Consider the following 15,781-nt stretch of genomic DNA (forward strand, 5'->3'; position numbering starts at 1 on the left):
CGACTCACAAAATATGTATGAATATCTCCCAACTCTATTAAATTACATGACATACACAAGATAAAAATCAAATCCCCTTTTTTTAAACACAATCATATAATCTTTTATTCCACTCAACAACAAATAATCGATTTAACGTCTTAAAGTCTATATCGAATAAAAAAAAAGATAAAAAGAACCACTTTGAGGAATTTGACTTTGATAAGATTATCTTCATATTTTGTAAAGGAATACCAAAAAAATATGAATTATTTTTTGTAAAATTCTTCGATTACAGTCAATGATCTCTCTCTGGAAAATTCCCTTTTGATGTTCAATAAAGTCATAAAAAAATCCAATTTTTTTCTAAGGATAATGAGTTGAAATTGTGTACTTAATTATCTACTCCTTGTCCTTAAAGCCAAAAGTATTATATTTAACAAAGAAGTCATGATTGTCCTCACAAACTGGATACCAGTCCTTTCCTGAGTAATTAATCTCGGGCATAGTACCGCCATAATTTTTGGGTAAATTTTCTGGCGGAATAAACTCGTGAAGTGCCTTCATGTTGTTACCATGGAAGAACATCTAAGAGAAAAAAATATTGAAATTTTATAGCAATCAAGTCTTTTTAAGTAGCTCAAATATCAACGTACTCTTTTGTTTAATTTCTCTCCAACGAAGGGTTTCATAAGACTCCACACCAGTTTGAAGATGAATGGTTGCTTAACAAAATGAATTTCCTTCATTCTTAAAGGCATGGCGACTTGAATGAATGTCAATAAACGTTGTACATTGCCGGGTGACATTGCTTTAATTTGCTTCATTCCTAAACCTTCAAAGTCATAAATGCAAACACAACCGCAGATTTGTGTTGACTTTTCGAGTTGGGCCATTATGTGAACTGTAAAAAATTATTCATTAATGAAATATTAATTTTAATGCAATAAAAGGACAATGATTCATTCATACTTAGGTAAAAAATTCTAAAAAGTGAATCCGCAGAACAGACCGCAGGATCCCAGTCTTTTCCATTATGAACAATCAGAATGCGTCGGTTTTTATGGTCCTTTGTTGTCAGCACATTCACAACACCGCCTTCTTGGAATGGAATTTTCTCTTGTTCGGGCATCAAGTCTTTCAATATTTTCCAATTGTCTCTTCTGAATTCTGCAATTTGTCGGAGCTGTAAATTTAAAGTAAATAAATAAATATTTACAATGTGTTGGGAATTGGAAACAAAAAAAAATATTGTGTATTTATAAAATGTGATTACTGATAATGTTGCTATAAATTTATTACATTGTAGATTGTACTTTTAATTGCATTTTTAAAGCACTTTGGAGGAAAAGGAGGAACATGAGAACAATTGTTGATTGTGAATGGAAAGATTTTTTTATTTGTTTGGGTTTTAAAGCTTTTCTTTATTTAACCTGAATAGCGCAAGTAGGTTAATTGATGCGAAATCTGGTACCAAGCTGGCGTAATTCTGGGATGGTACCGAATTTGAACTGAATTTGATCGATTAACTGCTATTTGCTATTCGGATACTCTCTGCATACATAACATGAATATATCAAATTATTGCTCTGTATCCAGATACATCAGAGACACAAAAATTGTCATGCATAAAGAAAAGACGATGAATTTGGGGTAGCAATGGCTTGATGCCAGATTCTTTCCATTTCCTATTTAGCTCATTACGAATAAACTTGTGACTTCTAGGCTTGATAAGTTGAACTCATTAAACTATGAATTTCTGGGTTGTGACTAAAGTCAGTAGAGTGTTCAAGAGTCGATATCTCGGAAACCTTAGTTGAACTTAACATAATTTGAACCAGAGTTGTAAAACAGGTGCCTGTGACAACCAAAAACTGTACACATTTTTGATAATTTGTATGTCTTATTTACCCAAAAACCACACAGGGATTATTGACCTTCTTGATCCTTGCCTGCAAACATGGCAAATGTGTTACTTATTTTCAAAAACCTTCCCGAAATTTGAACTCTCTAGAGTCTTCTGAGCAACCTAATACATTGAAATTTGTATTATTAAATAAAATATTTATCAATTTGATACTCCAAAATCATGATTTACCGCGTGCTTTTATCTATGTGCTTTTTGATATTCTAGTTGATAGATCCAGATTCTAGTTGATAGATCCAGGTTTTAGTTGATGTGACTTAAAGTGTATTTAAACTGAATAGTAAGTAAATTTTGCTATAACGCTCATTCAAGATTTGAATAACATTTACTGTACAAAGTTGAATACCCTTTTTCATATAAAAGTTCAATCTGTTTTTGAACTTCGAAGAATGAACATTATTGTGAATAATTGAATCCTTTTGGAGTTCTTAATAACATTTAAATTCAACCACAGCTACTAAAGTGCACTGAAGATCTTTAAAAATCTGTTAGAAATATACATCATAACTTCAAATTATACCCTTGTGCATGTTCACAGAGTAGTTTTTCTCTAATAAACTTGAAAAATGCTCCCAATGCACTTTAGTTAGCAATATCATAACTCCTACTTATTTTATAGCTTACACTTAATCTTCTCCTAATCTCACATCATAACTAAATGAGGTTAAGAACCTCATTCTCATAAATATTTGCAAAAAATCAATTTTTTATTAAAGCAAGCAAAAAAATTTTCTAGACTAAATTCTCTTTAAAAATGAAAAACTGAGCATAGGTCATTCCCATCATCATTTCATAAAAAAAAAAAAAAATTGTAATCTTAATCTCTCAGATAACATTCATAAAAAAGAGCCTACCGATGGCATTAAGCTTACGCACAAAAAAAACTTTATCAACATTCTTTTCTTCTTCGTTTTTTTCATAAATAAGCCACCATAAATTAAATTGAAATTTCGTCAGTCATTCGCATCGATATGAACAAAAAAAATTTTGTGTTTAAACTTTGGAACGTAATCAAGACATTATTAATCCAGTCCTGATTGGAAGTGATAACAAAAAATTTTTTTTTATACTTTTTTGTAACAAATAAATAATTTATGTGATGTAAAATAATTGATTTTTGATAAAATACCACCAGCTGACTAAGTGATTAACTGATATGTTGCTTTTTATGGTCTGATAAAGACACTCATGGGTGTAATAGATGTGAAAAAAATGCTTATATTGTTTACCATTTTGATTGCACTTTCGGGATACCAATGACATGCCCTCAATATAATTATCAAAAATTCATCTTCATCACTAAAGTACAAGTCGGAATTTGCTTTGAGTAAATCGCGCAATTCTGACAATCCTTTTGCCTTTATTTCCGGTGTTTCACGCAATTCTTTCTCAGCAATTGCCAAAAGTTCAGGCGTTTCTGGACTTTTATCAATTGAAAATGGATTTGTTGTCATTTTTTTGACTTGTACACACTTTACCGATCAATAGCTAGCCGATCACTAAAATTCTTATCAATCTTAAAAGTGATTTTATACTAATCGTAAGAAAATTTACTTTATTTTTGTTTTTATATATATATTCTGTCGTTATTGACTGTGTGATAGTAAATTATCTCTCTCCCAATAATGATTTCTATTTTGTATCAGCGTGAGTGTAGAGAAGACCTTACATACATATTTTCTTTTATTTCATACATTAGTGCATCAGTCAACACTTATCGATAACAAATATTCTTTATAAATGTACGTTTATATTACGTGAAAATGTCGAATTTCTCGTCGTAAGAAATCAAAGGTTATTACCGTGCATTAAATGTGATTTTTTCCATTGTCTATGACTTAATATAATTGGATGTACATGTCTGGGAGAAATTATAATAATTTTTTTAATGAATCGTATTTTTATACTTGATGGATTGTTCAGATGTGACGTCTAGCTTCAAGTAATAGTTTATCAAAGTAGGTGGAGGTCTGGGGGCATGTGCAGCATTTGTATCAATGCACAAAATTGATAAAGTGAGCATTAGAGCACCGCTATGTCAACTTATTAACGTCAAGACGTGAAGTGAGCTTCATGGTACTTTGACAGCTGATTTCGATCGATTCTTACAGCGAATAATGCATTCGTCGCATTGTGCCGGTCGGAGTTCCAGTTGTCTAGACCAACATTGTAAAAATGGATCGAAATCAGTCATCACAGTGCCGTCAGTGCAACTTTGCATCTTCCCATTATACGACTGTAGCGATGCTCTATCCAATATGCTGAGCAGTTCTGGTCTGAATCATATTCAGAAATAAACACTAAAACTTCATATCCAACTTCTTTACATACATCTTATTAGACATCGCTCACAAACAATCCCCGACATGCAATCGAATTATCAATCATTAGGTCAATGTCATTGCCATTGCAGTTGACAGATAAACGAAAAATGAAAAAAGTATAAAGACAATTTTATCAGTTCAGAGTTTTGTCGTGATAAGTCACATGCACTTTACTCACTTGCTTCATGCATTTCTCTCGAAAATATTTTAATGTAAAGTTTAGAAGTTCATGATTATTATCTTGGAGATGGGAATGTAAATTAGAGATGGATTCTCATGGCTAGAATTAGAGGGGCGATTTGACTTGGATTTGGCATCCGATGCTCATCCATGGAGTAGTATCTCGAATAGAAGAGGCTGTATTGTCCATTGCTATCCTTTGCCATACCCAAATCGATTAATCTATCAAAAATCCAGTCTTAAGCCGGCGTGACTCTGCCTTCGGATTTAAATCAATTTCGGCAGCAAGCCAGAGTCACGTCAGCCTGGAGCCGGATTTTAGATCGATAAGTCGACTTGTACTATTCAAGAGGACATAACATCTAGCAGCCCACTCGGATAAACAAGCAGTCTAGCTTCATACTGTACCACAAAACGATGTAATAACCTCAAGCCACTACGATCATCATCAAACCTGCACCAAATGAAATGAAAACTTGACATTTTATTGAATCTGATTTTTTGGTATTGAACGCATGGATAAGGTTCATAAATATTCAATGTTCTACTTCCGAAATCAGACGAAAAAAGGTAAACAACTTTTGACAAGTGCTCAAAATTCAGCTCTTATTATATTTGTAATTCTGATTTCATTCGAAATTCAATCTGAACTTCAATATTTTTGGATCATCGATTCTTTTGAAATTTGGTGCTTTTATTTTAGACAATATCGAATGGCATTAGCTGTTCTTAAAATAAACACATGTAATAGGAGCTACTGCGAGTGGTTTGAAGCAATAAAAAAGTTATGCAGCTCGTCCTACACACTTTTACAAACTTTTGATGATCTGTCCAAAAAAGAATAAAAATTTTCGCAATTTTAAATATTCATTTTAAAACATTTTAAGGGCATGTTTTATAATCTACCTTAAAGGCACTGCTACAGAATTAAAAACTCTTACTGTCTTCATCAGAAATGAATATTACTCGTATAATTTCGACCTTGACCTTAAAACGATGTAGGCATACAGATCTAATTATTTTCTGCTTACAATCTGCTTTAGGCATCCTTAAATATTGATTATTTTTTTCCTTAAATTAAATGTGAAATTCAAATGCAGAAAAACATGAATTATTACGTAAAAAAGTATCAAATTAAGAAGTTTCCGTTCGTTATTATCAGATAACATAAGAACATTAAAGCAGCATCGACTTCAATCCATTGAATATGAGTAACAATATCTTTTAATCTTCCTGACTTTGCTAGCAAATTTAATAAAACTTGATCTGACTTTATTGTCGGAAATTTGATTTTTTTTCTTGATGAATTAAGGAAGAACTCCTCACGAAGATACATAAAAAGAGTGAAATTAAGAGGTTTTATTGTAAACATTTTCACCGATTCTTCATTGTTAAAGAAGCTATTAAAACGCTGAGAAGTGAATTAAATTTTTATCTTTTGCTCTTTTTCTGCTAGATTGTGTTTAATGATGATTTAAACATCCTTTGTTAAGGGCAGGGTTGATAGGATGAGTGTTTAGTAGGTGGCTGTTTTAGTTGGGAGAGTGTGATGGATTTAGAAAGAAATTACTAGAGTTTGAAGGAAGCTTTAGTTTGTGTCATTATTTACGTCCTGAGATGAAGTTATTGGATATTTGTTAGATATTGAATGTCAAAAGGAATTGTGTGAATGTTAGCAAGTCGAGAATACTTCATATTGTAATTTAGATATTGAACCTCTGATGGGAATCGAACTCAAGGTCTCACAAAATAGAGATTTTGAGATTACCTGACTCTTGAACTACGACGCGGCCATAATGGTATAAGCTTCTCATTGGCAGATTCTTCTACATGCATGTAGCTTGATAATCTCCAAATATCTCAGATTCTGTTCTTAGTCATCTCTAATTTTCTATGAAAATGTCGACTTCAAGCTCAATTTTATTCCTGATTCCAAAAATTGTCTGGAACTGACGAAAAGCATAAATGTAACTTCTTCGGATTACTTTCCATATTCGGCCGTAAAACTGAAATTTCGAAATATTATTTGCAATCCTAGAATTGAACCCGATATAATGAGCATTGCCTATAGAGTTGCAAAATAGGTGCCTGTGATAATTATTAATAATTGTTAAGAATTTGTACGATTTTCGCCTGTCACAGGGACCTGCTTTGCAACTCTGATTGCCTGATCCATGGTAAACAAATATATAACAAATCACAACAAAATTATGCCATTTGTTCTCATCACATCCAAAAAAATCCACAAAAAAGCGTGCAAAAACACTTCAAAAATTCCTCTTCGTGACCCATTCATACACCTGTAATAACAACACTGATTATTAATCATTAAAGACCCTCTCTCCAACTCCCTAAAAAATTTTGTTTGAAATACCAACAATTGCGTGCTCACTTTACTCTATAATGTGATATTGTATAGGCAAAATGAAAAATATTCCATACCAGGGGCCATTAAATTGATCGTTAACACGAAATGAATGTAATTCCAAAATAAATATATCGCACAAGTCTAAAAAGGAACAGCTTTTTTTTTTCATCCATTGTTGCTGTACAATTTTTACGCTTCATGGAGAGAAAAAAAAATTATTTTCCGACACTCCAAATGAATATTTTATAAGGAACAAAAAAAATGTCATTCCTTTTTTTCCTTTTTTTCTCGTGCCAGACCTCTTTGACAACTTTTATTATTTGTCGTAAGATAGAGTGAAAAATAATAATATGAAAATAGAGTGAGTTTTTTTTTTTTTATAAATATACGCTTAAGAAAGCGGAACGATACCCATACAATTCAGATAAACTTAAAGGAAGTCCTCTCATATTTTATTTTATTATATCATTCTTCCTTTTTTTTAGGGTTTGCTTTATCAATATTGTTAAGATTTTGTTGGAATTTCAAGAATTTGGGGCTTTTGGTTGAGCTACTTTGTTCCAATTCTATGTATGTCTTCTTTTGATTGTTCTAGTGATTGTCTTCTTGGGATCAAAGTGATCTCATCTTCTGGAAATAACTAGGATGGCTTGATTTTCGCAAAATATCGGGACTGTTTTTCTTGTGACAAAATCCTGATTTGCAACTCTACTTGGGATGATACAGCGATTTCTACCTTATGGTTATAACTCTTAATTTTGATCCATTGCCTCCACACTATGACTCCAAGTAGGCTCTATTTGTTCGGAACCTTAATTTCAACTGAGATTCTAGAGACAAATTACGCTTTCCTACAATATAGCCCGAGTAGGAATCGAACCAACGCCTTGTTAAACACGCGTCAAGTGGCCCTTGTCTACTGAGCTTTTGGGGATTGTTAGAGAGTGTGGTAAAATGCTCACTTAAACCTTATTTATCTTACAACGCTCATTGTTCAGCTCTTATAGTTGTAATGGACCAAATCCCAAAATCCAACACCATTGCCTGCTCTTCCTTGCTAAATCATCAACTCTGTGTCTGTGACACTATTCGTGTTAAATCGTTACTGATTTCATGTCAAACTCAACACTTCATGCGCTCCATTCCACACCAAATGTCATCCAAACTTCCTCATCTGTTTTATCATCTGATACTTAAGATAAATGATTTCTCATTTATATGAAAAATACTCGAATGAAATGGTCAAAAGTTAAATCCATACAAATAAACATCCGTCACGAAATATTATAAAAAATGCATACAAACTTGTGACAGATGTGACACATTACCAAACGTATTCATGTATCCAAAAAGAAAACATAACAATAAAAAAAAACTTGGTTGGGACGAAAAAAGCATAAAAAATCATGTAATATATGCAAAAGGTAGACATACACACTTTCTTTGAAGACTTGAAGGATGTTCAAAAAAAATGTCTGTCATGTGCTAAGTGGGATGGCAAGTAGGATGATTGCGTGCAAATAATAATTTCATTAATAGTCTACCCATGTCTGTGATATCCATAATTAACCAAAAGAAGGTAGACAAAATTAATAAGCAAGAAAAATAATAGTTGACATATTTTTAGTGACAGCACAAGTGTATCGATGGGATTCCGAGCGACACAAATGGGGAAGGGTCTGCCAAGGAGTCATATGGACGTCAGATGGAGGTAGCTTTCATTTGGTGATAGTAAAAGAGGTTTGGTGGAGCCTTAAAAGCTCTAGAGCGTTGCCTTCTTCATTTGTGTCACTCGGGCATGAAACCTTTAGTTCATTCTGACTATTTGCTCAGCAAAGAGCACTAAATCAACTCGGAGACGTCTCCGAGCTCTTGGGTTTCATTCCCGAACTAAAGATTACTTCGAGTAGTCCTTCAGCTCAGGTTCATCCATTAGGCACCACAATAAACCATCAACACAATTCCATTCTTCCTATAAATACTCCTAAAAGATAATATAAAGGAAGCAAAAAGGAATTCGACATGAAAAACGATAAAATTGAATTTTTTATAACCAATATATTTCCACTTTTAACGCGGAAGAAAGGTTCACAAAAGCAGCAAAAAAATTTAAGATGCTCATTTACATTTGCTTCTTACAAACAAATTTAAGTTAGTTCCCATTTGTTTTTACTACGTGCTATGAAAACATATCAGCCTTTATCTTAACGGGAAGAAGATGAAAAAAAAGAAAGTATGGAAATGAGGCATATTCATGCGTACGCATACAATTATCAGTTGGATGGTGAATTTGAATTTTACAAGTTTTAAGGAAAACCAAAAGGTCGAATACCTTTTTATGCTGTTTTTTTTTGGCAAGATTGTTGTTTGTTGCTTTAACTCTTCTAGACTTGATTTGTTAACTGTGGGTGGTTTTAGGGGAGTTTACTATAGTTAATGTAGCATGAGTCATTCATGAAAATACAGAAATCTAGTCAGATACTGTGTAGTCTGAGGCAGCTTGGAAGCTGAGGTATCGAGCGACACAAATGAAGAAGGCGTAGTGCTACGGAGCGGAGAGAGAAGCGGATCTCCGTAACTCTTTGAGCTCATGTGTCCGCTACATAGCTCTACGTGATCATGTGTCTGCTACGTAGCTCTACGTGCTCATGTGTCCGCTACGTAGCTCCACGTGCTCATGTGTCCGCTACGTAGTTCTACGTGTTCATGTGCCCGATCCGTATCGCCGTACCTTCTTCATTTGTGTCGCTCGGCGTTGGAATCGAGTCATTTTCAGGCGAATCAAAATCTCAACAATCTAAGTATCTAAAGGTTCATTTTCCATACCATTTATTGTATATAAAGCTTAAAATTTCACTGTAAAAACCCTTCACATCAATCCACACCCAACAAATCAAGTTCACAGCTTTCAATGCCACTTAAATTCAGATTAAACACATAAAAGCGTTTACAAAGCATTGTTTCAAGACACTTGTAAGAATTCATTCGCAACACTCATCAGCATACGTGCGATTTGTTTATTTTGACTACAAATCGTGAATTACGAACAGGAAGTTTTTTAATTTCTTTTTTTTTCTAATTTTCATTACATTCATTACAATAACAATTGAATCTTGTTGAGATGAAAGTATTCACGTAATTATGTAATGTGCTATAAATGTGCTATAATTAAGAAATTTATAAACTTTAAGCATAATCAGACTATTTTTATCTGATAATAAGAGCAGCGTTAATCTCTTTGGTATTTTAAATAAACATATTCATTGAATATTTTTGGGGATTGTTGGATTGTGATGTCTAAAGTTAGGGAAATTGGAAAAAAATGAACTTCCAGGTGTAAAGGGGTCTTAATCTTTAGAAAAAGTATTTCCAGGTGTAAAGGGGTATGAACTTTCTGGAATTTCCCAACATTTTGGTACTAAAATCTCAGAAAATTGGACTTCCTGGTGTAAACGGGTCTTAACCTTGAGGAATTTTTGATAATCCAGGCAATGATTTGGTCTTCCAGGTGGCAAAATGTCTAAACCTTCTAGAATTTTTCAAAAGTCAGACATTGATTTGCTTCTAAATACTATAAAAAAAATTGGACTTCCAGGTGTAAAGGGGTCTGAACTTTAAATTTTTTTTCAGTGACAAGGCAATATTTTGATCCCAAAAACCCTTGCCAAGCATCGTTCCTCCTTAAGTACATAATAATTATCCTTCAAATCGTCAAAACCAACAAACAAACCCCTCGAAACTGTTTAAATATAGAAATTATTAAATTTCGCGTGTATTGGGTCATCAATTCCATTCCTTAATGAACAGCGTATCCATAAATATTTTATCAAGTTTCAGTGTTTATTAAGCAATTTCTCCTATCATTCACACTCATCTATTTCATACAATTTTATGATTTTTTTAGCTGTCTCATTTGTTCGGCAGTAATTTAGTAAATTTTAGCACACTCCAAAAAAATAATTTTTTCTTTTCGTGCGGATTTTCATTCACGTCTTTTTTTTTTGTATGTTTTATAAAAATGCGATCATCTGCTTTGGAATTCCGATGACTTGCCGACCTGTTTCAGAGCACACATCCAGTAATTGTATACACACCTAATGTTTACATTCTTTTATATTTTTTTATATCTTCAACTGAATTTCTCACATCATGAATTATGTAGGAACAAGAAGCAATGAAAAAATATAAAGGAAAGCAGTGATTCTTGAAATATATAAAAAAATCGCATATAAAAATGCGGAAATGAATGATTATAAAAACTGGTTAAACAATCATCAAAAGAAAAATTTTATAATTCTCAATGGAAATGCGATACGTCTGTGAATCTCATTCATTCACAGTCATACGAGATGCAACAAATGATTTGATTGTAAATTTGTGAATTGATCTTGAATTTAAAATTAGAAATTTAAACTTCATTGTGGATGGAGTTTGGATGTGAATCAAATGCTGGTTTGTTTGGGTTAGGAAAGTTTAGTTTAATTTTCGGAAGGAATGGAAATTAATTTGGTGGAAAAATAGTAATTTAGCCTTAATACAAGCTATAATGTCGTGAGTGTTGTACGAATACTTGTCATAGTGACAAAACTCTTTAGTAGAGATGGGTAACTCGCGTGCCGCGGAAGTGTCATGAACAATACATATATCGTGGGCGGTTTCAGTCGAGGCGTCCTACCAAGATCTGACGCGGAAAATAATAGGTTTCTCAACACTAATCTATAAAGTGATTGAGTTATTGATGAGAGTCAAATCCAAGAGTGATACATCTTGGACTGTTGCTTAACCACTCGATCAAAAAGACCTTACTATCTAACTGGCAGAGCTGTGATAGGGCGATGCATGTCTGGATCGCCAGACCTTTGAACTCAGTAAACCATTTTATTCATTGCTGACATTACTGCCTGTTATTTCCAAAACTGAAATCGAAATAGTCAACTTGACCCGATTTTTTCATACGATATCCGAGTCGATTTCAAGCTCTGCTTCAAAAGAAGACTGTCAGCTACTTTTTCTCAACATATGAATCGAAAAAGGGCAAATGAAAAATTGCTCCTGTCGGGTCTCGAACCCATGATTGCAGGGTCGGTGTCACAATAATTAAGTACCAAAGTGATAAACCATTCCGCCACCGAGCCACTCTGATTCACTAAACAAAACTCAAACTACCTCTAAAATATGCTTCAAGTCGTCCTCAAAAATCACTTAACAACCTTGACTAGATGTAATAATTGTGTTATACACAGAAAACGTTCAAAATTACATTTCAGTAAACAAAACACGTACACCAAAAAAAACAAATAAGTATCCAAACAGCTAAAAAAGCCTCGTTATCAAATCAAAAAACGCCTAATCCTAGTCTTAAATATTTGACCCATCAAGTGATAAAAAGCGATAATTTGCTACGAGACATTTCATGCCTCTATTTCGCTAGTCTCACAGCTTAACATGCGATTGTCTCGAGACCATTCTCAGGAATATTAAAAATACGTGTTGTATTCTTAATATATCATAAAAAATTAAATTGCGATCACGATAAAGCTCCTGTTTCACGCAAAATATAATTACATGATACTAAAAGAGAAAGGCTTAACGAGGCTCGACATGCATTTGTTTATTTTATTTCTAAAAAACAAACATTTTGTTACTTAATTAATCATTTAGTGACTGACTGTGTGTTATACTTTAATTATATGATCCGTATATCAAGTTTAATCATGAAAAGCAATAACTCAGTCGAGTTGAAAAGTTTGAGGTTGGTTTAAAGATAACACAACTGTCAGAACTGTGAACCAGAGTTGTAAAACAGGCAAAAACCGTACAAATTCTTGATAATTTGTATTGTTTTGTGACAGGCAAAAACCTTACAAATTCTTGATAATTTGTATTGTTTTGTGACAGGTAAAAACCGTACAAATTCTTGATAATTTGTATTGTTTTGATAGAAAACTATACAAATTTTCAAGAATTTGTACGGTTTTTGTCTGTCACTTGGTGCCTGTTTTGCAACTCTGCTCTGAACTTGTCTTCATTGTTTTACATTTTTCTTGATAGATTTCAAGTTTGTTGCTAGGAAAATAAATTTTTTTTTCTTCCAGTTCCGAACCATTAAGTAAAGTACATAAACGTTAATTTGTCATGCTGGAGAGAGAGAAAAAATTTTTTTTTCTTTATTTTCATTTTGTGTCGCATTTTCATTACACAATTTTCATTTCGTACAATCAACTTCTAATGAAATCATTCATCATATTCATGAGAGGAGCTTGACAGAAGTTGAGGAAGAGAAATTTAAAATGCGCATATGAATGACATATTTATTGATGATGGAAGTGGAGAATTTCTACGGGAACTGAAATTTCTAGATCTGTTTCCTGATGTGAAGGGGAAAAGTGCTTCAGTTTGGTGCTAATGGTGCTGATTCTTCGGAGGTTTCTTCTTTGTCTGATTATACAAAAATTATGAAATTCAAACTTTTAGAAACCGTTAAAATTTCAAATTTTCAAAATGTTCAATTTCGAATTTTCGAAAAGTTCAAAATAAATTTGAGATTTTTGAATTTTTGAAAACCGTTAAATTTTCAACTGTTCAAAACTATTCAATTTCGATGAATTCAATAAAATTCAAATTTTTGAAAGCCGTTAAATTTAAAATTAAAAATAAACCGTTAAAATTCAAATTTTGAAAACCGTTAAATTTTAAATTTAAAAAATCCGTTAAAATTCAAATTTTCGAAATATTTTAAAATCTAACCTTCAAAAATTCTATTTTAATCCAAATTTCAATATCATATAAATAAATGCGCCTAATTCAACCTCAAACAAACCTTCAAAATCCAATTCAATACCACTTTTTCTATCAATGTTACGCCCGCATATGTTGAATAATAATATTTTCGCAACTATAAATTCGGTTAAAAGATGATTGAAGTTTTGAATTTCTAGGTCATTAAATTCAAATTGCTTTATAAATAGATGCACGGAATTATTTAGTATATCGTTGTGTACGGAAATGAAATGCATATTTGTTATTGATTTTTTCCAACGATACCCACATGCCATCTAAAATTGTCCGAAATCTTGTGTTAAATAAATATTTAAATGTGTTGTTATTATTGTCTGCATTTACGTCATTGGAATCAAATTTTTTTACTTCTATTTACGGAATCAACAAAGTTTTAACTTTAATGGTACTGAAAATTCGAAAACAACTTTTCGTGCCGTATTAGTTCCTTAAATTATTTACATATTGTCACCTTCTTCTATTTCCCGTAGCTTTGGGGGAAAATAAGTTTTTTTTTCCTTTTTTTGTTAAACTTATTGAACAAGAAATTTAATTTTGTATTCCAAAAATAGAGTATTAAGAAGCTTGAGGATGTTAAGGAGGCAAAATTTCAATTTCTTTTATTATTTCTGTATTGATTTTGTTGAGATTTAGAAATTTGTACAAAAAGCTTAATTCCATAAATAATTTCACAAGTGGTATGACTGCGTGAGATGGGAAATAGAATGTAGAAAGTCAAAATAATTGTTAAAAATTTGAAAAATCTTGATTAATTTTAAAAATTCAAAATTTCAAATTTAAATTTAAATTTTAAAAAAATAAAAGTCAAATTTTGAAAAGGTCGTTAAAATTCAAAATGTTAAACAAAAGGTCGTTATGAACCTAATAATTCCTTTAAAAGCAAAACAAAGTTTTAAAACAAAAAAATTTAATAAATTCAAATTTTTCAAAAATTGTTAACCCGTTAATTACGGAGTTTTTTTAGGACATCAGAGTACTTTTATTTCATTAAATACAATATAAAAATAGGTTTCACGAAGAGATCAGCTCGAAATATCGCTTAGTTTTAGTATAATTAACAAAAATTATGCGTAACATATATGTTACGCTAGTATTTTACAAACAATTTTTTTTTCCCCTTTGAAAATTTCAATTGAAATATTTAATTCATTCCTTTGTAGAAAATGACTAATGGAGATCTTAAATATTAACTATTTGTCGTTTAGAATTAGTAAAATATAATGTAAATGCTCAAAAAATCATAGAAACATGAAAAACATATTTTTTTACACGGTCACATTGCAAGCTATAACTCAAAAACTGAGCACTTCACAGCTTCTTAAATATATTTAAAGCTTTTTTTTCTAAACTTAGCCATTAAAAATTCTAATTTTAAAAATCACTTTTGCAACAAAATGTTAAAATACCACTAAAACAAATTCTTTATATTAGCTATCAAATTGGTTTTGTTATAGTTTTGTTCAATCACTCTTCAAATCCTAAAAACCGTTATAAATTAAAATTTTTCAAATCCGTTAAAAATTCATTTGAAGTTAAACTTTTAAAATTTTTTTAAAAACCGTTACAAACAAAATAAACTTCTTTATTAGTTAAGACATTGACAAAAAATTCAAAACCAATGTATAAAAAAACTAAGAAAATATTTGAAAAAAATTTAAATTTTTCAAAATTTAAAATTTTCAAAACCTTTAAAAATTCAAACTTCTCATCCTGTTAAAAATTAAAATTTTTTAAAACCGTTAAAAACTGCCCAAACATTCAAAAATTACTTCTCAAGACAATATTAATCCAAGTTGATCATTCTTTTTATCACCAAAAAAAAGTTCTGCTACAAAAAAATATTGGGGTGCTTTCTGTTATTGCATTTAAATGAGGATGGCGATGATGAGAACGTAATAATATTCATCACATAAACATTGTCGCTGTGGATATTAAATATTATGATTGGTTTAACGCGACTTTCTTGATTCGTTGGACGACCAGCAGTTTGTAAAATCTTTTGATTCCTTCCCAGAAAATTTGTCAAAATTTCTCACGATGTAAATCCAATTTAGTCATAAGCAACCTTCAAAATTGAAGGTTTCTGTTTGTTTGTGAAAATAAACATTGAGTAGCGCTGAATATTTTCTATTCACCAAGGATATTATTATAGATTCGGTACCTAGTCAAGAATATTTATCATGATGACTAGCGAAATCTACTTCA

General features: G+C 31.7%; 2 protein-coding genes across 6 annotated transcripts in view; one reads left to right on the forward strand and one right to left on the reverse strand.

The window, feature by feature from the left end:
- LOC139091623 (1-phosphatidylinositol 4,5-bisphosphate phosphodiesterase epsilon-1-like) overlaps positions 1–15,781 on the forward strand; it is an 88,871-nt gene that overhangs the window by 47,953 nt on the left and 25,137 nt on the right. The gene's annotated exons all lie outside the window — the stretch shown is intronic.
- Positions 78–3,393, reverse strand: LOC139091622 (clavesin-1-like). The gene is made up of 4 exons (XM_070641764.1): positions 3,136–3,393; positions 952–1,165; positions 636–883; positions 78–567 (listed from the first exon to the last, which is right to left on the reverse strand). Exons 1-4 carry the CDS (start codon positions 3,358–3,360, stop codon positions 382–384), a joined length of 873 nt encoding a protein of 290 aa, XP_070497865.1. The 5' UTR covers positions 3,361–3,393; the 3' UTR covers positions 78–381.

The sequence above is a fragment of the Chironomus tepperi genome, unplaced genomic scaffold (genome assembly GCF_022539635.2).
Source record: "Chironomus tepperi strain 1889 unplaced genomic scaffold, CSIRO-AGI_Ctep_v1 contig_257, whole genome shotgun sequence".
Lineage (NCBI taxonomy): Eukaryota > Metazoa > Arthropoda > Insecta > Diptera > Chironomidae > Chironomus > Chironomus tepperi.

What these genes read in the sequence shown, in the direction of transcription:
- LOC139091622 (XM_070641764.1), bottom strand. Translation starts at nt 3,360, where the DNA reads ATGACAACAAATCCATTTTCAATTGATAAAAGTCCAGAAACGCCTGAA. An exon ending in CCGAAAGTGCAATCAAAATG is followed by an intron (nt 1,166 to 3,135) that starts GTAAACAATATA and finishes TTAAATTTACAG; the next exon opens with CTCCGACAAATTGCAGAATT. An exon ending in TTTTAGAATTTTTTACCTAA is followed by an intron (nt 884 to 951) that starts GTATGAATGAAT and finishes AATTTTTTACAG; the next exon opens with TTCACATAATGGCCCAACTC.